At 62.3% G+C, this 23,855-nt stretch overlaps 1 protein-coding gene across 1 annotated transcript in view; it reads left to right on the forward strand.

The window, feature by feature from the left end:
• ACOX3 (acyl-CoA oxidase 3, pristanoyl) overlaps window positions 1–23,855 on the forward strand; it is a 43,134-nt gene that overhangs the window by 5,915 nt on the left and 13,364 nt on the right. The window contains exons 2-13 of the mRNA XM_049630229.1: window positions 1,191–1,348; window positions 1,677–1,910; window positions 3,020–3,094; window positions 3,459–3,548; window positions 5,906–6,049; window positions 10,481–10,569; window positions 13,364–13,460; window positions 15,095–15,277; window positions 16,937–17,059; window positions 18,555–18,675; window positions 20,869–20,991; window positions 21,177–21,290. Of these exons, the coding sequence (XP_049486186.1) occupies window positions 1,205–1,348; window positions 1,677–1,910; window positions 3,020–3,094; window positions 3,459–3,548; window positions 5,906–6,049; window positions 10,481–10,569; window positions 13,364–13,460; window positions 15,095–15,277; window positions 16,937–17,059; window positions 18,555–18,675; window positions 20,869–20,991; window positions 21,177–21,290 (1,537 nt within the window). The 5' untranslated portion in view covers window positions 1,191–1,204. The remainder of the gene's footprint in view (window positions 1–1,190; window positions 1,349–1,676; window positions 1,911–3,019; window positions 3,095–3,458; window positions 3,549–5,905; window positions 6,050–10,480; window positions 10,570–13,363; window positions 13,461–15,094; window positions 15,278–16,936; window positions 17,060–18,554; window positions 18,676–20,868; window positions 20,992–21,176; window positions 21,291–23,855) is intronic.

The following is a 23,855-nucleotide window of genomic DNA, read 5'->3' on the forward strand; positions in this document are numbered from 1 at the left end:
AGCTCGAACCCACGAACCGGGAGATCATGACCTGAGCCCAAGTCGGACGCTCAACCGACTGAGCCACCGGGTGCCCCACAATCATTGTTGTTTCCTTAGGCTCGGTAGTAATGTCCCCTTTTGGATTGGCTCAACCTAGCTAAAAGTTTGTCAATTCTGTCAGTCTTTCCGGAGAACCAGCCTTTTGTCGGTTTTCTCTGTTGCTCTCCTCTTTTCTGTTCCGGTGATTCACCGTCTTCACCGTCTAACGTCTGCTTGCGTTTGGTTTAGTTTGTGCTGATGCTTCTCCATCACAAGGTGGCGCCTGTGGAGGGGGACTCGGGCTTGGGAGCTGCCCTTCTGCAGCCCCGGGAGCCCCAGAAAGTGCCGGCTGAGCTTCAGGTTCTCCATCCCTCAGCAGGGACGTGAACGTGGGCTCGCGCTTTGGGGGAGGGTTCCAGAAGAGACGGTCCACAGAGGGCACGGTCCCCGACAGCCACGCGGGCGCTCAGAAGGCCCCGTCCCACTTTGCCCCTCTCACGTGGAAACAAACACACGAGGTTGTTTCATCAAGAGATTTGTTTCATCAAGTTCCCATTTGCTTCTGGGCAAAATTGAGCAACTCGGAACCCAGCGTCCTAGATGGCGTCCACCGGGGCGGGGGAGGGGGCGGGGGTGTCCACGCCTGGGACTCCACTCTCCCGCCGCTCCTCGAATCCAGTGGGAATCCACGGTGGGAAAGGAGCAGTCCTCTGAGAAGACCCGGGAGGATTGTTTGGTCAGGAGGGCTGGGCTGCAAGGTGCCCGCTTCGTGGGTGGGAAGCCACATGTGTGTCTGTCGGGAGAGTTCAGGGCAAAAGGCTGTGTTCAAAGGCTCTCTGGCAGGCGTCCCGTGCCCTGGCGGGCCGTCCTGTGCGGCCAGAGTGGACTGGCCGGTGTTGGCCGGACTCCAGAGGGCGGCCTCCCGGACCGCGGGGTCGATGGCCTTCGGGGGTGGGTCCGGTGGCCCCGAGAGGGCGAGGCGTCCTCTGGCCTCAGCTGCCCGGGGCTGCCTCCTGACCTTCTCTCTGGGGAAGGGGGGCACGAGGTCTCGGGCGGTGACCGTCTCTTGCCGGCCCTTCCGAGTCCGTCTGTGTCTGTCCCGCCTGTCGCGCGGCTGCGGGCGGCCGAGCGGGCACCGCGGCCGACTCCGGTGTCCGCGTCTCCCACAGGCTGACGCGGTGCGATGGCGGCCCCGTCGGAAGGCGATGCTGCCTCCCTGCTGCCGGACCTGCCCGGGGGACCCCTGCAGGCCTACCGCGCCCGCGCCTCCTTCTGCTGGAAGGAGCTGGCGCTGTTCCTGGAAGGCAAGGACATGCTGCGCCTGAAGGTGAGGCTCTGGGCAGCATGCCGGGCATCTGGCTCGCGGGCACAGGGGGCCCTGCGGCCCCTAAGGACCCTAAACACCCTAGCTGGCCCCCGGCCTGGCCTGTGTCCTCGGAGGGCCCCCCCCCCACCCCGGGCGAACACAGGTTGGTTAAGCTTCTGAGGCCTCAGGTCCCCGTGCCCGCGGCCGGAGGGGCCTTCGTCCGCCCCGGGGTTGCAGGGGTCGCCCGTGTCCCGCGGCACCAGTGGCCTCGGGAAGAGCCGGAGCGAGAGCGCGGCGCGTTGCCATCCTTCGCCTTCGAGCCGGCCGTTCCCGTCTCCCGCATTTCCAGAAGAGCATCTTCTCGGCCCTGGAGGACGACCCCCTGTTCGCCCGCTCCCGCGGCCACGAGCTCTCCCTGGAGAAGCACCGAGAGCTGACCTTCCTCCGCTGCAAGCGGGTCTTGGGGCGCGCCCTCCTCCGCGTGGAGGACATGGTGCGGAACCCGCTGTCCGTGCTGACGCTGATCACCTGCCTGGGCACGTACGACTGGTCCCTGGCTCAGAAGTTCCTGCTGCACTTGCTGGTGAGTGGGCGGCGAGGAGGCCAAGGGGATCGAGCCCTTCACGCCCCACGTGAGGCGGGGGAGGGCGCTGTCCGGGGCCGGGCGGGAGGAGGAGGTGCAAGAGAGGGTCCTCAGCGCACGAGAGGCAGACGCTGCCCGCGGGGTGTGGCGGCGGCTCGTGTTTGCTCGCTCGTAGGGTTTCGTGGGGTGTGTGTGTCTGGGGGAGGTTTCTTTAAGAGATCACTTTCTTGGGGCTTGAACTCGCGACGCTGAGACCGAGAGTCACGTGCTGTTTGTACCCACGGAGCCAGCCAGCCGTTGCTCTCTTAAGAGATTTCTAGAAAATAATATAGGAGGGGCGCCTGGGGGGCTCAGTCAGTTGAGTGTCTGACTTGGGCTCAGGTCATGATCTCATAGTCTGTGAGTTGGAGCCCCGCGTCGGGCTCTGTGCTGACAGCTCGGAGCCTGGAGCCTGCTTCGGATTCTGTGTCTCCCTCTCTCTCTGCCCCTCCCCCTGCTGACACTCTGTCTCTGTCTCTGTCTCTCTCTCTCTCAAAAATAAAAAAATAATATAGGAAACAAAACCAGAGATTAGAATGTGTGGGCAGATCTTGTGATGTTTGAGGGAGAAGTCCAGCTTCTTCCAGCTGTGTGTGCAAATTTGCATACGTGAGTCCTCGACGGGAGTGCCATGCAGTGAAAACCCCAGAAGAGAAGGAGCTTTGGGGGACTCTTTTGCTTTTATGCCAAAAAAACTTAAAAGAACCCCCCCCCCCCAAAAGCCAAAAACAAGAAGGGAAGGGAAAGCAGGTCTGGGGAGACGCCAGCGCCCCCCGCCGGCACACGGGTGGAGGTGGGGAGGTGTGTGTGGCTGGGTGGGATGTGTGGCCCGTGTGCACCCTTTTCCCTCCTCTCCCCTGTCCCCTGCCGTCTCCACCTGTCCGTGGCCCCTGGGGACCTCCTGAAGGCATCTGAAGTGTGAAGTGCTTCTGCTGAGCATACCAGACACGGATTCCATCCCCCCCCCCGCTTCCCTGCCACGAGTGTCAAAGCGCGTGTGGCTCCTGAGGCCCCGGGACCTCAGGACTCCTTGACTGCCACCGGTTTCTCTGATGATTCTATATTTTCAGGTTTTTGGATTCGCGATTTACAAGTCTGGTTCCGAAAGACATTTAGAATACCTTCCCAAGATCCTCAGCATGGAGGTGAGCTCAGAGTCCCGGCGGACCGTGAGCCCGTGGTCCCCAGATGTCTCTGCAAAGGGCCGCGTGCCAGAGGAGGTTCCGGGGGGCCGTGTGTGCCGAAACCCCAGCACCCGGTGCATTTAGCTTGTTGCCGTCGAAGCGAGGCCTTCCCTTTCCTTCCACGGCCCTGGCAAGGCGGCTGTCACCTCACCTACCCCGCCGTCCTCACAGGCTGAGGGACGTGGTGTCCCTAACACCCTGGTGGGTCAGGCGGGGGAGTGGGGATTTAGCGCTTTGACCTGGGGTTTTGTCCTTCAAGGAAGGACAGCAGCGGGTCCCTCCTGGAACCTTTCTTGCCTTACATTGTTTTGTGCTCCCGCGTTAGATTTTTGGATGTTTTGCTGTGACTGAAGTAAGTCACGGGAGTAACGCCAAGGCCATCAGAACGACCGCTCACTACGACCCCGCCACGGAGGTAGGTGTTACGTGCGCGTCGCGTGTGATGCGGTGTCCTTACGCCCAGAAACCCGTCTTTAGACACGTGTGCTTCTACTGTGCACACGGAGACCCCTCACCCGGGAGGGTGGCGGCTCCTGGGGGGAGAGGTTCCTTTCTTTGTTCACCTGCCTGCTGGGGTTTGGACGCGACCCGGATCGTTTACAAAACCAACAGCGTGAAGAAGACTCTCCCCGGCGCTGGTCTTTGCTGGCTGCCCCTGCCCCCTGCGTGTGCCAGGCTCCGCCGGCCGGGGCCTGCCTCGTCCACTCCTGCCCCCGTGTCTGGCCCCTCCGGCCCCACCGCCCTCCTGCATCCCGTGGCCCGCGTGCAGACGTGCGTGGCGTTTGCGCCGTTGGCCGCTGCCTCCCGTGTCCGCATCTCCGTCTACCACGTCCCTGTGCAGGTGTCGGTCGCAGTATGGTGCGGTCGCGGGCTTTGTCCTCGCTCTCGGGGAGACACGTGTCCGCAAATGGGGTCATGATTTATCGGGTGGCTGGTGGCGCGGAGGGAAGGGAGGGCAGGGAGAGGATGGGGCGCACGGGTTGGGAAGCTTCCGCCCGTGGCCTCCGTGCTGTGCCGCTCCCACCCCCCGGCCCCTCTCCCACCGCCGGGTCAGTCTCGTCCGCTCCTCCGAGGACCGCGGTCCCCGCTGCACCTGCCCTCGTGTTCCAGGAGCCCTTCGCCTGCCCCTTGTCGGTAGTGTGGTTTGCAAGAGTCCGTGTAACGGAAAGTAAAGCCCTGTGCTTGTGTATTTGCTTCTCATTCCTTCCTTCGTGCGTTCAGTGATGTGGGCTCCGTGCACACTGTGTGCTGAGGGGCTGTGTGCCGGCAGAGCAGAGCCATGAAGCCGAGGGGGGCTGAGGCGGGGCAGGGCAGGGCCAAGGGGAAGGCGGTCGTGGTGCAGTGCCCGTGGTCCCGTGCACCGGAGAACGGCGGGCAGAGAGCCGTCAGCAACAGCCCTCTTGGGTTTTCTATTGGCCTTTCAGCCACAAGGTACCTCTATCCGAACCCAGGTTTTGCTGGCCCGGCCCCGTCTCTTTTCTCTGCCCTCTGGTGCCGAGGGCTCTCGGTGCTGAGTGGGGAGGCGGAGAGGGCAGATCCCACGTGGCCTGGGGGCCTGGGCGAAGCCTGGCCGTCCATGGGGCAGCCTGCTTCTGACCTGCTTCCTCTCGGCACCCGTACTTCAGTGAGCGTGACGTCGGAGCGGGGGAGATCGGGAGCCCGAAGTCCTCTGTGGGCCGCTGGTCGGGCACCTGCTACGTGCCGGGCACTGCTTTCAGGGACCGGGCAGCTAGCGGTGAACGTGACACGTGAATCTTTGCTCTGGGGGATCCCTCGTGCCGGAGCAGAGACACGGACGGACAGCCGGAAGAAGTTAGGTGTGCCAGGGGGCCATGGAGACCTGGAGGGGACGGTGGCAGTACGCCACATGCAGGGAGGACGCCTGCAGAGGGGGGAGCAGAGGGGGGACTCCAGTCCCCCATCCCCCTGCTTTTCTTCAGCGGGGCGTCAACATCTGCGAGGTAGTCACACGGTGCGCTTGGAGGCCGTGACCCCGTGCACACCGCTGGGCGGCACGAGGGGGTTCCCCGTGTGCCCTTCACAGCTTCCCACCTGCGGGGAGAAGGACACCCGCGGGGTCTGCCCGCAGTGGCCTGCAGGTTACAGGGGAGGCAGCTCGCCGTCAGACTCTGGCTTCGTCCAGCTGTCAAGCTTCGTCAAGCCCCCCGCCCAACCCTGGAATCGCTCACAGGCTCCCCTACCCCACCCGACTCATGGACCCTCCCGGCCCCCAGCCAGGGCCCCCGCCCCGTGTCTCCCCTGCTCGTCTCCTGCCTTGCTGAATACCCGGCGAGGCTCCCGGCCCCTCCCGTGACCCCCGGCTTCACTCACCCTGATGTCTTGAGGTGCCTTGTGCTCCTGGGCACGTGGCCCTCATGGAGCTCGTAGGCGGGGGGAGACCGTGGGAAAAGAAGGTCTGTCGCTGGTCAGAGCCCAGGGAGGGGTCAGGGAGGAGCGCACAGAGGAGGGGCCGCGGAAGACGAGCGTCGCGGTGACCGCTCCCTGGGCACCGGCCGGCTTCCGGAGAAGTTGGCGTATGTTTCATCGTCCGACCCCGGAGTGGTTTTCCGTACCGGTGTCTTCGTTAAGTCACAACACCCAGGGATCCGCTCCGTGTACGGGCCCCCCCTCGTGCCACACGGGAGCTAAGGCGTTCGCTCGGTTCTGCTCTTCTTCGGGGACTTTGAGCAGAGAACGTGGGATTCTGCACGTGTTTGGCGTGTCCGTTGGAACTTGGACTACGGCTCTAACCTTCTTTTTCCCCTCGCGCAGGAGTTCATCCTACATTCCCCGGACTTCGAGGCCGCCAAATTCTGGGTCGGCAACATGGGCAAGACGGCCACCCACGCCGTGGTGTTTGCCCAGCTGTACACGCCCGGGGGCCGCTGCCACGGCCTGCACTCCTTCTTGGTGCAGGTGAGGGGGCTCTCGGAGGGGAGGTCTCACCCACGGGCGCTTGGCTTCACCGGCAGGCGCCTTCATCGCAGCTGGGGCGGGGGCGCCCCTGGCTTCCAGTGAGCACACCGCAAGGACGCGGTGGACGCCCTGTAACGCACAGGACGGCCCGCCCACCCCCAAGAGGCAATTATCCGGCCCCCGATGGCGGTGGGCCGGGCTTGGTCAACCCTGGTCTAGACCTGAGGTCATCTGAGGCAGAGTCGTCCTGTTCCTCCGGTGGCCACGTCGCCATCTTTCCAGACACTCTTCGCAAACCTGGGCTTCCCGGCCCCGCCTTCCTGCGGTTCTGACCCAGCACGTCCGATGTGGGCTCCCGTGCCGACCTAAAGTCTGACTCCGGGGCCTTGACGTCTCCTGTTCCCGGGCCACACGCAGCAGCTACTGCCACGGGGGCTCCTGGGACTGATGGCCAGGCCTGGGCTTCCTGCCTCCCTGGTGGGGCCTGTCTCCCGACCGCCCGGGGCGGCTGCGGTGTCCCTGAACCCGGAGCTTCCGGAAGCTCCTCCGGGCCCTCCTGTCCCGGCCACCTGGATCCTGACCGAAGCCCCGCTGCCCTGCACCCCAACCCCACTCTGGCATTCTTGTTAAGACCTTCTGGGTGAGGGGCCCCTCGGAAGAGAAGAAAGTAAGCCGCGTCCCTTTGTCCTCATTGAGGTGAAATTCAAGTAATACGAAGTGAACCGAAATTCAGGGGCCTTTGGTGCCTTCCCAGTGTCGGGCATCCGCACCCGTGTCTAGTCCTAAAGCGTTTCCGTCTCCGGGGGGGCCCCCCGCACCGGTCCCCCCCCCCCCCCCCCCCCCCGCCCCCGGCAACCGCTCGCCTGCTCTCTGCCTCCACGGATTCGCCTGCACTGGACGTTCCACACGCAAGGAACCCTCCAACGTGAACCTCTGTGCCTCAGCCTGTTTTCTGAAGGCCATCCACGTTGTCAGAACGTGCTCAGTATGTGTTAGAACTTCCGTGCTTTTTAAGGGGGGCGATAAGCCTTCGTGTGGATGGACCGCCGTTCGTGCACCTGGTTGCTGATGGGCATTCTGGCTGTTTCCACCTTGTTTCTGTCGTGAACGTTCATGAGCACCTGTCTGTCTGACCACGTGTTCTCCGTTCTCGGGGGTCCACACCCAGGAGCGCAAGTGCCGGGTCCTGGGGTGATTCCGTGTTTAACTGTTGGAGGAACTGCTGTACTGCTTTCCACGGTTCTGCCAATTTATACTCCCATTGGTAGCGCGTGAGGGTTCGGATTTTCTCATATCCTCGCCAATACGTATCTTCCTTTTTTTCTTAAATACGCACACGAGTGGGCATGGTAGTATTTGTTTTTGTTTTTGTTTTTGTTTTTTAACATTTATTTATTTTGGAGAGAGACAGAGACAGGATGCGAGTGCGTTAGGGGCAGAGAGAGAGGGAGACGCAGAATCTGAAGCAGGCTCCGAGCTGTCAGCACGGAGCCCGACGCGGGGCTTGAGCTCACGAGCGGTGAGATCATGACCTGAGCTGAAGTCGGACGCTCAACCGACTGAGCCACCCAGGGGCCCCTGTTGTGCTTTTGATGTGCATTTCCTTTTCTTTTTTTTCTTTTTGGAGAGTGCGCACAGGGGAGAGGGGCAGAGGGAGAGAGAGAATCCCAAGCGGGCTCCACACTCAGCACGGAGCCCGACGGGGGCGGGGGGCGGGGGGAAGGGGAGGCTCGATCCCACGACCCTGGGGTCATGACCTGAACTGCGGTCAGGAGTCAGACGGTCCACCGACTGAGCCACCCCAGGCGCCTCTGGATTCCCATTTTCTTCATGACCAGTAATGCTGAACATCTTTTCGTGTGCCAGTTGGCCACGTGTATATTTTCTTTGCAGAAATGTCTGTTCAAGTCCCTTGCCCTGTGGAAATAAGCCAAGACCTCCCTTATGGGAAAGGCAAAGGTTGTGTGCTGCCTGGAGGGGGAGGTTTGGCCACTGTCCCTTGGGAGGTTGGGGCAGTGACTGCGTCTGGCCGGGGGAGTGGGCTTGGTTTTCTCAGGCTGGTCCCGGGCTGGCAGCGGGACAAGAGGAGAAGCTGTTAGCTCCCCGCCGAGCTAAGTGACCCCATCTCTGACCGACCGTCACAGGCGTCTTGCTTGGCCGCCTGCACTGTTTGCTGTGGGTTGTGGGTCAGAGCTCCAGTGTCACTGGCCGGGAAGCCGTCCGTCGGTGCCGTACATTCAGTCTCTTTCAGTCTCTTTTCTTTTCTTTTTTTGAGTTTGTTTATTTTGAGAGAGAGAGAGAGAGAGAGAGAGAGAGAATGTGAGTGCGTGCAGGCAGGAGAGGAGCGGGGAGAGAGGATCCCAGGCAGGCTCTGCACCGTCAGCACCGAGCCCGGGGATCGTGACCCGAGCCGAAATCGGGAGTCGGATGCTCCACTGGCTGAGCCCCCCAGGTGCCCTCGGTGCATTTCTGAAGCGGGCGGTTTGTCTCTGTTGTTGGGGTCTGAGAGCTCTCCGCACGTCCCGGAGGCCGGCCCCTTATCCGGTAGGTGGTTGTCTCCCGTTCCGTAGGTCGTCGTCCCATTTTCTTGTTCGTGTCCTTGGAGGCGCAAAGGGTTTTAATTCCAGCCCCTTTTTCCCTTGTTGCTCGTGTCCTTATTTTCCAATTCACATCGGAGCCACTGCAGACCAGGTTCACCTCAGGCCGCCCCCTGCTGTTTCTGGGTGTGTGCGTTTGTACCCGACGTGAACTGCTAGGGGGAAACTGGCTAGCTTTCCGCCCCGTTCAGTCTTTCTGTGCCGTGGTCGAGAGCGCCGTGGTGTTTTAGACTCTTTACGCACCGTGCTCTGGGGACTCAGCAGGGCTGTGTCGTGCCTCCATCCAGGGGAGCATTTCTGAGGCCGAGTGTGCGTCAGGCCGGGGCTCGCGGGGGGTGGGGTGGGGTGGGGGGGGGGGCGCTTCCCTGTCCCCGTGGAGGGAGAGAGCCTGAAAGGAGTGATCACAAGACTCTTCTAGGGTTGTGACGCACCTCACAGGTCGCGGCCGATGCGGCGCGATTTGTCGCAGGTTGGTTCTATACCAGGCGGGGAGCCTTCGCAGATTGTGGCAATGTGATACGGAAATCCACGCGATCAGGTTTATTCGAGGAGTTTGACATTAACGCGTTCTGCCGTGGACTGAAGTCCGCCTCCTTTCCTTCACTGGGAGGTCAGTGCGGTATTTGGGGCCACCGCACCATCGTAGATTTCCCCGTGAACCGGAATCCACCCTGGCGGTATTTTTCTGTGCGATGACCCGAAACGCACCGGCTTGTTTTCTTTTAGCGCCTCTTCTCTCCATGTGCACTTTCTTACCAGCGATTTTCTATTTTAAAATGTTATAAAAGGGTAGCGTCTGAACTGTCACTGGGTCTTACCGAAGAGTCGGAAGGGGGAAGAGCGTTTGCATTGGGGGTTCAGCCTTTGTTGTCCCCAAAATACCGTTATCGTGATGATCAGTGTAGGCAGAAGAGTGTTCCTCTAAAATAAAAGTTCCCAATAGTGCAGGCTCAGTATTCCCGCTCCCAGATGCTGTTGACCTTCCGGCTGGGTGATCCTCTTGGGGTGGGGCCTACCCGTGCGCTGGATGCCTGGGGCGCCCTCTGGGAGGGACAGCCGGCCGGCCTCAGGCGCCCTCGTCCCCGGCGGTCGGGGGGAGGATGCCGGCTCACAGCGGGTGCGGAATCGCCCCCGTGAAGGTGTTCGGGGGGGACGCTCCGTGTCCCTGCACGGAGCTCGCACAGTGAGAACTGTCGGCTCGCCGCACCTGTACTTAGGGAAGCGTGTTTACCGGTCGCCCAAAGCCAATCTGGGGGTGGTTCTCCCCCCGCACGTAGGTGCACGGCCATCTTGTCATTCGCCACAGCCCGGCGCCAGCCCTGTGGCCGACTTGAACGTGACATGGGCGTTCCGGACGGCCTCCAGGCTGCGAGGACTCCTCAGCTGCTGGCCCGGCACCGTTGTAGCCAAATGGCACGAACCGGGGCCTTAAAACAGCAGGCGGTTACGGTCCTGGAGGCCGGGAGTCTGAGATCCGTGTCGAACCCCCCACCCCCCGCCAGGTTCTAGGGGACATCTTGTTCCTGCCTCGTCCCAGCCCCTGGTGGCCGCACCCTCTTCTCCCCACGTCCTCCCCTCCTCTGTCTCTTACAGGACACTTGTCATTGGATTTGGGGCCCAGCTGGGTCATCCGGAACCCCCTCGTCTCCAGATCCTTCACTTAATTAGAGTCGCAAAGATCCCAGACGAGGTCACGTTTCTGAAGGGCACCACTTATCCCCTGCATATACACGAAGAGAGCCCACGGCTTAGTCACCGGGGTTTTGTAACGTCTTCTTGAGATTTTTGTGTGGTCCTAACAGCTGCCGTTTGCGGCTTTCTGTGTCTCGTACAGATCCGGAACCCCAAGACCCTTCTTCCCATGCCGGGGGTGATGGTTGGCGACATAGGGAAGAAGCTTGGGCTGAACGGCATCGACAACGGGTGAGCGTGTGCCCGGCCCCGATGGCCGCGGTCTCCTCTGCAGGGTCATTAACCCGAGGGTGCTTGCTCGGCTCTCTGGTGCCTGCTGATTCCAGCTTGGGAGCCACCAGGACCCTCAGTGCTGTCCTCACCCTCCCGGCCGCCTGTGGGGCCAGGAAAGCGTGCTGGGACGCACACGTCACCTGTCACTTGAGAGCTGTGTCACATACACACCCTGTGTCACACCCTCTCTCACATGCACACAGATCGTGTCCAATGCACCCTGTGTCCCACGTACCCCGTGTCATATACACATCGTGCTGCACACACTCTGGGGTCACACAGCCCCTGTCACGCCCACACCCGCGGGCTGGCCACCATCTGTTTCTGGAACAGATTTTGTGGTCCGCACATGCCCAGACGAGAGTGTGTGAGATTGTGCTTTCGGTCGAACTCCAGCAAATACTTGCACAAGTAGAAATGTGGCTCAGCCTTGTTCCAGCTCCTGTGGCACGACAGGGGAAGATTTTCCACTCCTTAAAAAGGGCGCTTGGAGTTTTCAGTCGTGCTCGAAGAAGCATTCCTCAGCTTTCAAGCAAGAAGCTGGAGCTCCCCGGGGGTGCTGGCACCCAGTCTGCTCTTAAAAGGTAGATGGCTGCCCTCACTGCCCGGGGGGGGCCCGTCTGGGCCTCATCTGGGCCCCCCGCGGCCTCCACCACGCCCGGTCGGAGCCACCCCACGAGGCCCGGACAAGGCGGCTGATCCCGGCAGGGCCTCAGAGTCCCAGCGGGGCCCGTCTGCCACTCCCCTTCGTCTCGTGCTCGGGAGGGCGGCCCGCGGAGGTTGGAGGTCCCCAGGGGCCGAGCATCCCTCACCTGTAGATCCCCTGGGCGCCTCCTAAGGAATTTGGGAGGGGGCCCCTCCTGCCCGCCCTGCGCACAGCCCCAGGGGTCCTGGAAGGTCGGCCTGGACGCGGGGAGTGGCGTAGAGATCAGCGGCACCCAGGGGACAGCGTGTCACCTGCTGTCGGCCCGCCTCGTGGCTCTCTCAGCATCCGCCAGGTGACAGGCCCGATGGCCCCGTCATAAGAGGGTGAATCGGACCCACAGAAACTGGCACCGAGAAGTAGGTGGCTGAGCAAGGACGTGGACAGCAGGCAGTCACTGCAGAGTGGGGCCGCCCTGCAGTGGTGCGGGGAGAGGGCTGGTACCCCCTGCAGGGGGGTGAGAGGAGAGTCCTGATGGGCCTCTGGAGGGGGTGGCGGGCTCTGAGGGCCGCCTGCGTGGGGACCACGGGAGAGCCTGGCCTGTTTGAGGGTCACGGCGGGCGCCCCCCGGCTCTCGGCAGGGCCCCTGTCTGAGGGCTCCCCACATCTCTCTGAGGGGCTGGGGGCTTGAAGGGACTTGTGCGGGGCGTCCCCGTTCCGGTCAGCAGTTTGGAAAGGGCCGTGCTCCCGTGTGCAGGACAGACTGAGAACGTGGCCCGGCAGAGAGCCCAGCGGTGGTTGTGTCAGTGAGCCAGGCCGGAGGGGGTGGGCGCTAGACGAAGACGGACGGAGGGAGGAGGTGGCCAGGACCCTGCTTGGGCGGAACTGGCGCCCTGCTCCCCTCCGGCTCGATGACGCCATGCTTTAAACTGCCGTCTCCCGTGGGTGAGCCAGAGAGCGTTCTGGATGGCACTCAAAGTGCTCTTGGTCATGAGATCGGTCGCCGTGGGAGCTCTCGGTATTCACAAGGTGGTTTGGGGTTTTTGTTCGGGTTATGGAACATCCAGTCCTCTGCCTGACCTTGTCCCTTAGACAAGGGAATAGGCTTTCCCAACCTGACAGCCATAAAAAATAGCTTCCCTAAGTGACGTGGGAGTGAGTTGGCTCTTCTCAGCGTTTCGGAAGAAACGGATTTGTTTGCTTTTGGATCACTGATACGGTAACGGTGTTCGTTTGTGTCACACGAGAGTTCAAAACCTTAGTTTGTTCATTTTTCACATCGTATCGTGGATTCTGGTATGAAATTGAAGGGTGAGAACCTGAAAAAAGTCAGTTGTCTCCTTTTTTCTTGACCGACCAGCTTTGTCCCAGCGGTGTCAGGAACCTGGCTTGTGATTCCCAGTATGTGGCCATTGTTTTGGCCCAGAGCCCCGCCTCACGCACACCACATTTTTTCATTTAACCTTTTTAAAAAAACATTTTCTTGGGGCGCCTGGGTGGCTCAGTCGGTTAAGCGGCCGACTTCGGCTCAGGTCACGATCTCACGGTCCGTGAGTTCGAGCCCCACGTCAGGCTCTGTGCTGATAGCTCAGAGCCTGGAGCCTGTTTCAGATTCTGTGTCTCCCTCTCTCTGACCCTCCCCCATTCATGCTCTGTCTCTCTCTGTCTCAAAAATAAATAAACATTAAAAAATTTTAAAAAGAAAAAAAAAACCATTTTCTTTTAATGTTTATTTACTTTTGAGACAGAGACAGTGAGAGCAGGGGAGGGGCAGAGAGAGACGGAGACGGGATCCAAAGCAGGCTCCAGGCTCTGAGCCGTCAGCACAGAGCCCGACTCGGGGCTCAAACTGTGAGATTGTGACCCGAGCCGAAGTCAGACACTTAAGCGACTGAGCCACCCATGTAGCCTCTATTGAAGCTTTTTAGCTAGAAAAACTCGTTGAAATTTCCTGTCTCTGTTATCTTCTCCCATTTTCTTTTTCTTTGGGGGATTGGCACCCTTTTGGCTTTCCTTTGCCCTTCCTTGACTGGGTTTCTGGAAGGAGAGGAGACTGATGCCAGGGCCAGAGCCCCGTGTCACCAGAAGTCCTGCCGTATCTCCCCACAGATTTGCCATGTTCCACAAGGTGAGAATTCCTCGCCGAGCCCTCCTGAACCAGACTGGAGACGTCACCCCCGAGGGTACCTACGTCACCCCCTTTAAGGTACAGGTGTCTCCAGGTGGGGAAGCTCGCGGGTGGAAGGCCCTCTGCTGCACAGGACGCTCCCGGGGCTTGCCCGGAGACCCGCCCCAGCTGGGTTGGCCAGTGGCAAACCCCGCTCGGTTCAGGTTCCAGTGTCACCAACAAGGAAGGCGGCACTTGGGTCCCCTGCGCCCCCAGGGCATGATGCCAGACGCTGCTCACCCCCCCAGCCCTCCAGGGCTGCTCAGGAAGGCTGCCCCCTGCTGGTGCTGTTCCCCCAAAGGGTTTAAGCGCGTGTGGCGGCCATCCCAAATGGGGGTGACAGTGTTCTCTGGTGTCCGGGGCTCACCACATCCCGGAGTCCTTTGAGTGATAGACACACGATGGTCACGGACACACTGGAGCAGTTGGTCGCCTCCCGGTGTCTGAGGTCGGTGGGCCCGTCGGAGGAGGACTCTGTCCAAGGACACGCACCGCCTGACTGGAGTCAGGACGGCAGGATTGGAAGGAAGCGTGGCAGGGGCGCTAGGGACGAGAAGTCAGCACGACACCAGAGTCTCTTCGAAACGCAAAGAGTAACATCAACCGTTCACTAGACGCTAACCAGACGGCGAAGGAACGGAAGGCACACGAGGAGGGGACGAACGGAGCAGGTGCGGGTCAGAGGCCGGGAGGCCCGAGGGAGGGGTCCACGGAAGGCGCAGCAGAGGCCAAAGCAGCGCGAGAGGAGGCAAGTGTGGGAGCAGCAGGGGCGAGGAGCGTCCGAGGACGGGGAGAAGACCCGACCGAGGGCCCGTGCGGCACCAGGGACGAGTCACGGGAGCTCACGCGTCAGACACGCCGCAGAGACGTGAGAACGTTTCCCAGAGACGCACCCGGGATCTCGGGAGAGGGCGCAGCTCTGGCTCCCACGGAGCGAAGCTCCCTGAGCCTCCGGGTTTCTGCGTGCGAGGAGGCAGCGGGGTGACCCCCAAAGTGTCGTGCGCGTGTGGGGTGTGGGGAACGCCCTCCGGCAGGCGCGGGCTCGCGAGGTGGCCACGCCGGTTCCACCGTGGGTGTGACTGCAGAAGAAAAGTCTAAAGAATGAAAGAAGCAAAGCCGGGAGAGGCGGCAAGAGGTGAGGGAGGTCGGGGTGCCCGGAGGAGTTAAGACTGGCAGCGGGATGTGCCCACGGCACCGCCACTGTGGGACACGGTGCCCGGGGCCCTGAGGTCTGCGGCAGATTGACACGGTGCCCGTGAGGCCGTTACCTGTCGTGAAAGAACACGTGAAAGGACGCCATCAGGAAGGTTGTCTTCCATGGGGAGGGAGGATTCTGGGGCACCGGGGGTCACGGGAACGGGACGCTGGCACCAAGTGGCGACGCCTCGGCGCTGGGTCCCTGCTTCGTGCCGGGCGTGGCTAAGCCTTGGGGGGCTCCGGGCGGCTGGGGGTGGTGCCCTGTGGGCACTCATCCCTCCTCCTGCAGCCGGAGGGTCCCTGCTGGGGGCCTTATGACACCTGCGCCTCCGCAGCCCGGCCCGCCCGGCGGTCCTGGCCTGGGGGTGCACGGCGGGGGGCGCCCAGGGAACCATCGGGCGCGGCCGTCTGCGTGCTGCTGTCCCCGAGGCCGCCGGGAGTCCCACTCGCGCTCACCACGTGTGCTTTCTCTGTAGGACGCCAAGCAGCGCTTCGGGGCGTCCCTGAACAACCTCTCCATGGGTCGGGCCATCATCGTGGCCATGTCCGTGGTGAACTTAAAGCTGGCCGTTTCCATAGCCCTTCGTTTCTCAGCCACGCGGCGTCAGTTCGGGCCGACAGACGAGGAGGAGGTACCGGTGCTCGAGTATCAGACGCAGGTACGGCTGTGGCGGGCGTCCCGGCCTGTCCCTCCTGTCGCGGGGGCACCTGCGGGTCTCTGAGCCGCTGCGCTCTGGCTGCTGGGGGGCCGTCAGACCCCGTCAGGCAACGGTCAGGGCAACTGACGGGAAGGAGCCTGGCCGCTGGGCGGGAGGCTTCTCGAACCTGGGTTTTTGGGAAAAGGCGTGTGTGCGGTAGCCCGAATGAGGCCCTTGGAAGAAGCGTGTGCTGGTGGGGCTCCCGCGCGGTTGCGCGCAAAGCCTCCGCGGGGTCCGGCGGTGGCGGCTCGTCCCAGGCACCACTCTCTGGCTCCCTCACCACGTCCCGAAGAAGTGACCCCGCGGGAACAATCCGCCGTGGCAGCCGGGCGCTCGGGCCGTTTGTGGTGACAGCATTTAGAGTAGCGGGAGGGATGCTCGTCCGGCCCGTCCTTGGGGACGAGGCGGCCTGGATGCCAAAGGGGGCGCGGTTTTATCCCGGGAGCACGCGGTGCTTGTGCAGTATCCGCCCTTCTCCCGCCCGGCCTCCACGCTTCTCACACGCCTTCCTGGCGCACTTGGCCTTCACCGGGTGGGGCGCAGTCCCAGTTCACAGGTGGGGGCATCGAGGGTCAGACAGGGGGCTCCTGTCCGAGTCCGGCAGCGAAGCCCGGCCCCGTCTCGGGCCGAGCACTGTGGAAACGCAGGGGTGTTTGAGGGAGAGCCTGAGGGAACCGTAAGAGAATCTCTGTTTCTTCTCCCGCTTCTCACCGTGGCCGCGTGCCTGTTTTAGTAATAAGCAAACGAGGAGAAGCAGAATGTCTGTGGTGCACGCCGTTCCTTCCCCCGCGAGCCCCGTGGCCTTTGCGAGGTCAGCGCGCCCGACTGCTGGTCATCGAGGGTGAATCACGGTCCGGGAGCCCACTCGGGCCACTACGCTCGGGCTCCACCCTGCTGGCCGCACGCCCTTGGGCAGGGCCACCTTGTGCCGCCTCCCCGGGGTCTGGGTTCCTCACGGACCAGAACCGATGATGACGCCTCCTCGTGGGGTGGCTATGAGGATTAAACGCCCGAGTCCACGGAGAGCGGTTGGCAGGATGTGTGGCCCTCTGTTCCGTAAGCGGTAGGCGGGGGTGGTGCCCGTTTGCCGGGTCCTTTCCCGCTTTTTCCTCCACGCCCTTCCAGCCGTGTGGCGCTGGGCGTGCAGAGACCCCCTCCCTGCCCGGGCGGACTCCTGGCCCCCTGTGGGCCTCACTTTCCCAGGTGGCTGAGGGGTCATCACTTGGTCCCTGGTGGGCATTCAAAGCCCAAGCGATCACCTGTGCAGCCCGGCGTGGCGGGGGGGCCGATAGTCACCCTCCCAGCGGTCCCGTTGGTGAGACCCCTGAACACAAAGAGCACCTTTGAGTGAGGCTGAGTTGGGTTCCCTGCGAGCGGCCGGGGGGGGGGGGGGGGGGGGGTCCCTGAGGGGGGTGCTGGGTTCCCTACGAGGCAGGGGTGCGTTTTCTGAGGAGGAGTTGGTTCCTTACGAAGGGAGGGGTGTGTCTCTGCCCGGGGGCGGGGGGGGGGGGCTCTCTGCCAAGGGGGGGGGTTCAGGAGGAGGAGGGTGTTTTCTGCGAGCGGGGGCGGGCTCTGTGGGAGGACCGTGCTGTGTTAATGTGAGCGTCTCGTCGATTTTAGCGATGGCGCTTACTTCCCTACCTGGCGGCTGTGTATGCCTTAGACCACTTTTCCAAATGGCTCTTCCTGAACTTGGCGGAGTTTCAGCAAGGCCTCATGGGAACGGACCGCAGCACCAGGCAGGTGAGAGGCGATTCTCTTCTCCGCGGTGTTGAACCTCGTTAGCTGTCGCCGAGGTTGAACGGCACACATCAACCCGTCTTCCCGAACGACATCTGTCCGTCCGTGGCGGCCTCGTGGGGCGAACGTGAGGCGTGTCCTTAGCCGTGCCCCGCCCCCCCCTCCCCCCCGACTCAGGACCCCCAGAATCCTCGCTGTGGTGTGGACCATTCTGGTGTGTGTCCGTATTCCTGCTCCTCAAGGACGGGCTGACGTGACTCCTAATTCCAGTCCGTGAGCTCAGCTGGCCTTCTGCTTTTGAAAACATGATGAGTTTGCACAATCCACATTACCGGTCCCTCAGTAGATTTCACGGCTCCGATCCTTTCGTAAACAATCCTGCAAAGGCTGAATCCAGCTGACTGGATTTGAACGGACAGTCAAGGATTTATGCCAGATTTGAGCGTCCGCTGAGCTCAGGCACTGTGTAAAGTCATCCTTGGCTGATTCCTGCGTAAACAGTTTACGACGGACTTTCCATAGTCCCTCACGTTGCCTCCCGGGCACGAGTGAAATGTGAATCACGAGAAAACAGGTTTGAAAACAGGTCAGAAATCCTGCCGATCGGTGTGAAGTCCAACACCCTAAAAAGCCTGTACCAAATTAGCACGTTTTGGAATATTCAGCGTAAACGTCCGGGAGTCGGGAGGCGGCCAGCAGGGTGCACTGCGCGGCAAAAGCACAGGCCCTGGGAGCACGGGGATGAGTCACTGAAGCTTCCGCAGCTGACATCGGACTCATCCCGTTCGTAACGTTCGGGTGATCACGCTCTATTGTTTCCGAAACCCAGCGGTTTAACCGGCGCACGGCAGGGCCTGGGAGTGGCCCTGACGTTTTCAAGTTGAAAACATTGGCAAAACGGACCATCTCATTTAGCGGGGGGGTGTGTTCATCTCTCTTGTTTCTGTGAAACGTCAGGTAGAAGCAAAGGGTGAGATCCGCCCTGAGACGCTGGCCGGGACACCCTTACGGAGACGACTGTGGCTCCCTGTCACCCACGCTGTCTCCTGGGCCCCGGGCCCGCCCGCCCCTCTCCTCAGAGGGGCGCACCCTCCCCACCCCGCCTTCGGTTCTTCCTTCCTCCACAAGTGCTCCGCTTCAGGTTCACGAGCTTCACGGGAAGTGAGCCGTGATGGACTCCTTGCTTCTGTGCTTTGCGTCTGTGATCACCCTTATGCCCCCGGCGTCTATTTGCTGCACAGAGCCCCGGTCCATCTGCTCGTTGCCATGGAACTGTCTGTACCACAGTGTAGCCACTCGGAGGTGAACCCCCCTTTTCAGGTTAAGGTGTTTTTTTTTGTTTTTTCCTTTGTCCCGCAGCTGTCGCGTGTCTTAGATTAGACTAGAGGGGACGTGAGCCTTCGACGCTAGGGGCGAACTGACCTCTGACCTCCGGTCATCTCTTGATGAAAAGAGGTCAGCCTCTTTTCATCTCTTCTTGTCGATTTCCTCTCCCAAGGCAGAGCTCGGACGTGAGATCCACGCCTTGGTGTCGGGCAGCAAGCCCCTGGCTTCGTGGACCGCGCAGCGGGGAATTCAGGAATGCCGGGAGGCGTGCGGAGGACACGGCTATCTGGCGGGTAGGTCTTGAGAGGCGTGACGGTTTCCTGTCCGTAGCCCTCCTTTTGACTCAAGGGGTCCGCAGACTGCAGCCAGGCGCCCAAAGTCAGCCACCGCCGGTTTTTGCAAATCAAGTTTCATCGGCACGTGGCCACACCCGTCCGTCCATGGGTTTCCTGTTGCCGCATTCGCACGACGAACAGGGTCGCGTTGTCTGCGTCGAGCCTGAGATCAGGCTCAGCGTCTGGCCTTTTCCAAAGCAAGTTTGCCGACCCCCTGGCCTAGACACAACCCTGCGCTCTCCGAGGCCTCATGTTCCCACGTCTGAGGAGAGACGGTGCGAAGGGCCCGCCGACAACCAGAGCAGAAAGCACGTGATCTGTTTGTTGAGTCGTGACTTTTCGGCGACTGACCTGGCAGTAAACCAACAGCGGACTTTGTTCTGGTGAAAAATTCTCAAACGTAGGAAAAGAGAGTTTTTCTTGGCATTGGCTGTCGTTTGGGCAGCTGGTGTGTGGTAAAGAGAGCAGGCAGGCGACAGCCTCTGACCAGCTCCTGCCCTGCCAGTCACGAGCCGCGCGGCCACTGGCCCGCCAGCAAGCCTCGCTGCGCCTCAGTTTCCCTACCTACGAACCAGGGTCGACAGGAGCGTACCGCGACACGGGCACGTGCGGTGCTTATGTGAGTTAATACACGTAAAGTGGTTGGCACCGCGTCGGGCCTGTGGCACGTGGCCAGGGGCCGCGTCACCGTTGGAACTTTCGGTACTCTCGCAGATGCCGTAATCATTCGTGAGCTTCCCGTGTGCCACTCTGAAATAATTAAAAAAAAAAAAATGTTCATTCATTTTTTTGAGAGAGAGAGAGACAGAGCATGTGCAGGGGAGGGGCAGAGAGAGGGAGACACAGAATCCGAAGCGGGCTCCAGGCTCCGAGCTGTCAGCACAGAGCCCCACGCGGGGCTCGAACTCACCGTGAGATCGTGACCTGAGCTGAAGTCGGACGCTTAACCGACTGAGCCACTCAGGCATCCCCTGTTCTGCAATAATTGATGGGTAACATCCAGTTACTCCCAGAAGGCCATGCGCCTCCCAAACAGCAGAACGCGACAGCCTTGTATCAGCGGATACCTTCAGAAGCGTTGCAGGCTCTTGCCGAGCTCGAGCATGTCAGTGACGGGCTGTGGATGATCACGTGCTCCCAGTGAGGATCTGTCCCGTTCCTTGTCACGTGGGCGGTCCTCGGCCGTCCCTCGGCTGCCTCCGCCTCCCCCTTCCCTGCTGACGAACAGGCGACCGTGGCTGTGCTGTGTCACTCACCCATGCTGTCCTCTGTGCAGCGTTCTGTAGTTTCTGTCGTTACGACTCCTGGAGTCCCTGTAAACAGTTGGCCGTTTTGGGCCGTAAGTGGGATAATGAACTTGAACGTGCAGCAGTGCAGACGACAAGAAACTCCTGTGTCTGTGTCCTGTGTATAAACGCCAGGCCGCAGTGGGCGAGACCCGACTCAGCGGGGCGGATGTCACGGGCCCTGTCCAGGTTTAATAGCAATTGCAAGTTATTTCTCCGTGGCCTCGCCCGACTGTTTCTGTAGGGAGGTCTCTCTACGGCCTGGGGCACCGAGTCGGGGGAAAACGATCAGGGTGGCACAGGTGACCACAAGCCCGGCGGCGGCTACAGAACCTCGTGCGCCCTCTCTGGCCCCGTTCCCAGCAGCGTGTGAGCCTGGGAGGCTTCCGCTTTTCCCTCTTGCTCCTCCCGGCCCAGCCTGGCCTATGGAGAACATTCTCCATCGGGGGATGGAGACCCAGACGGGAGGGTCTGGAAATCAGCGGGAGAGACAACAAAAAAAAGCTGAGCGTCGTCTTCTGATACCTGACGTTTCTTGTGTAAAAAAATGCCACGGGGTGGGCAGCTCCCCTGAGGGGCCCGTGTCTGTCAGCGACCCTAGCGAGGCCCGCGGTCAGCAGGGGAGAGGGAGACGCGGGCGACGCAGGGCATTTCTCGAGCACCGCGCCGTGGGCGTCGGGGGCCTGGCCGCGTGGCTCCGTGTGTCCCCTTAAAGGCAGAGCGGCCAGGCTGGGAGGTGGAGACCCGGCTGGGGAGGAGCGGGGCCTCTGCGGCCTCGGAGTGCGGTGTCTTGGTCGGGCCGGGGGATGGTGGCAGTACCGTCCCGTGAGTGCAGGGAGTGATGAAGCGCGTGGCTCCGTTGCAGTGAACCGCCTGGGCGACCTCAGGAACGAGAACGACCCCAACTGCACGTACGAAGGGGACAACAACGTCCTGCTGCAGCAGACCAGCGGCTACTTGCTCGGCCTGCTGGAGCTCCGCCTCCAGGGTAAGGCCCCGCCCCTGCTGGTGCAGCTGGGCCGTCCGGGCCCCGCCGGGCCAGCTCGTCCACCCGTGTCTGCAGGAAGGACGTGTGTCCTCAGGCAGTGACTCACCACCTTCCGGTGGGGGGGGGGGGGGCGGTCAGCGAGGCGGGGCGGCGTCCGTCACTCCGGGTCCTGGGTGTGCTTGTAGGTAGCGCTCGCCTTGAGAGCCCTCTGGGGACCGTGGACTTTCTGGAAGCCTATCCCGACATCCTCAACCAGAGGTTCTCGTGCCCCAGCGTCGCCGGCTGCTTGGAATCGTCAGGTGAGCACTCTCTCTCCCTATGTCCCTCGCCTCGTGATCCTGGGGGGCACACTGTACCGCAGTGGGGGGCTTTGGTAGGGCCTGCAGGCGGCTGGTCGGTTCCTACGTTCACCCAGCACCTCCCCAGCCTGACTCCTGAGTCGGGTGCTGCCTCCCCCTCTGAGGGCGAAGACGGAGAGGCTCTGGGTTCCTGCCTCGCTGGGCAGCTGGGCTCCTGCCCACCGGCCGCCCCTGTGACTGAGCCGTTTTCACAGGAAGCTGGGGCCCTTTTGCTCAGGGCCTTTGCACGTGCCGGCCACACTGGCATCACCTCCGCGGCCCCCGCTCTGCAGTGTGCTCACCCCCCTCGGCCTCTGCACAGGCTCAGCGGCCGTGACCATTGGTCCCCGTGCTCGTCTTGTGTGGCCGTGACAGCCTGGCGGGGGAGCAGAGCCAGCCGCGACCGGGTTCCTGCTCTCACGCGGCATTATGGTCCAATAGGGACAGGCCTGTGCAAAGGAGCAGGGGCTCTGCATGGCAGGGGCCCACACACTGGGCTTGGCTGCCCAGGACAGCCCGTCTGAGATCTCAGTGACACGGACGGGGTGGCCACGGGGCGGGGGCGGGGATGTGCCCAGCGGAGCGTGCGCGTTGATCCAGGGCTGGGGGAAACACGGGACTCTGGAGAAGAGAGCGGCTGACTGACAGGTCTGTGTGTGCGCTGTGACGATTCACTCTGAAACGTCCCTCTGGAGCGAAGGCCGCTCTGTCTGCCTTGGGAACAGAGCAACACGAGAGAAGATGGGTGTCCCGGACGGGGCGGTGGCGGTGCTGATCGGGGGGCAGTGTGAGGTGGAGCGGCTCTGGTCGCGTCCCCCGCTCCGTCCGGTCCCCTCCACGTCCCCACGCTCCCCCGGCGCCCAGGCCCAGGAAGGTCCAGCGGCACGTCCGTGGTATCCGCGCCGAGCCCGGGTCAGGCCCGGCCTGTTGCGCTCCGAGGCCCGGCACCAGCCCCCAGAAGCCCCCGGAGGAGACTCCCACAGGAACAGGGCTGGAACTCGTGCCCGGGCCTGCGCCTCCCGCGGGGCCCCGCTCAGCTTTTTGTCAAGTCCCGTGTCAGACACGCGGCGCTCGAAGCCACAGCAGAAACGTCACTGGTCTCACCGTCGTCCGACCCGTGAGCACCGAACGCACCTGCTTCATTCCTCCCCGAAACGCCTGTTTCCGCGCCCTCGCGGACTGCCTCTGTGGGCTGGTGGCGAGGCGGACCTCGGAGCACGCGTCCTTGCGGCTGGAAAGGAGCCGCTCTTCCGCTGAGCCTCCCGGGACCTGGAAGTGCAGCCCGCCCGCCAGGAGAGCGAGAGGGCGCCCGGCCGCCTGGGTCTGCTCCGGCCCTGCCCGCCTCGGCCCGCTGGCCACGCCCGGGGCGATAGCAGCATCCGCCTCTCCAGGCTCTTCTCTTTTTTTAAACGTTTATTTATTTTTGAGATGGAGAGCAAGCGGGGAGGGGCAGAGAGAGAGGGAGAGAATCTGAAGCGGGCTCTGCACTGTCAGCGCACAGAGCCTGGCTCGGGGCTCAAACCCAGGAACCGTAAGGCCATGACCTGAGCCAGAATCAAGAGCCGGACACGTAGCCAACTCTTAACCCAGCAGCCGCAGGGGGAAAGGCAACTTCTTCCAGAAGCACAGGCGTCCCTGGGTGGGCAGGGACAGGCTCTCGTGGGGACGCTGGGCACCGTGCTCCTATCATGCTTGTGTTCGGGACCCGTCGGCCACTGCGGTAAACGCAGCCACGCGTGGCTCTGGCCTCCCCAGACTCACCGCGAGATGCCCTTTGTTCCCCCGACCTCTGTCAGCAGAGCGCTTGCGGCGTGGGAGGAGGGCAGCTGCGTCAGGAGACCCCAGAGTCAGCGTCCCCTGGGGTCCGGGGGCCGCTGGGTCCTCTGGGTACAGGACCTGCCGCCCGCCCGCCCACCCGCCAGGGACCGAGAGCCCGAGACATCGCAGCAGCCGCGGGTGCTGGAACCGGCCGCACACTGTCCGCTTGGCCCCGCGGGGCACGCACTGCTCACGTCTCCCTAGAGGAGGCTGGGCCGGGTGGTCCCGGCCGGCCCAGCCCACGTCAGCAGCCGGGGCAAGAGTAGGACCCAGGCCGGCTGGCTTCCCAGCTGGCTCTCCTCCATCGTCACCCAGGAAGCTTCTGCCCTAACCGCTTGATTTCTCATCGGTCGCCACGTTCTGTCACGGCTTTCCAGACAGTAGCTGACCTACAGGTCTCCGTCTGCCCTTGTACACACGGTGGGACACGCTTGAAGATCGGTTTCAGATGGTGGCAGAGCTCCCCAGCCCAGCGTTGCTACAGAACGCGCAGGAAAATAACCTAATGCCTCTCGCGACGTCAACGCCACCAGAATTTTTCCCCAGAAACCGTCACCCGTCGTGAAACCAGACGGAACACCAGCGGTCTGCCAGCCACGTGACATCCCCAGGACTCCGCATGGCCCCCCCCCCTCCCCCCGCTGCCCCTTCGCGGACACCGAAAGCCGAGGCAGCACCTGCGAACCCGCGGCAGGACACTGCCCGGAC

This window comes from Panthera uncia, chromosome B1 (assembly GCF_023721935.1).
Source record: "Panthera uncia isolate 11264 chromosome B1, Puncia_PCG_1.0, whole genome shotgun sequence".
Lineage (NCBI taxonomy): Eukaryota > Metazoa > Chordata > Mammalia > Carnivora > Felidae > Panthera > Panthera uncia.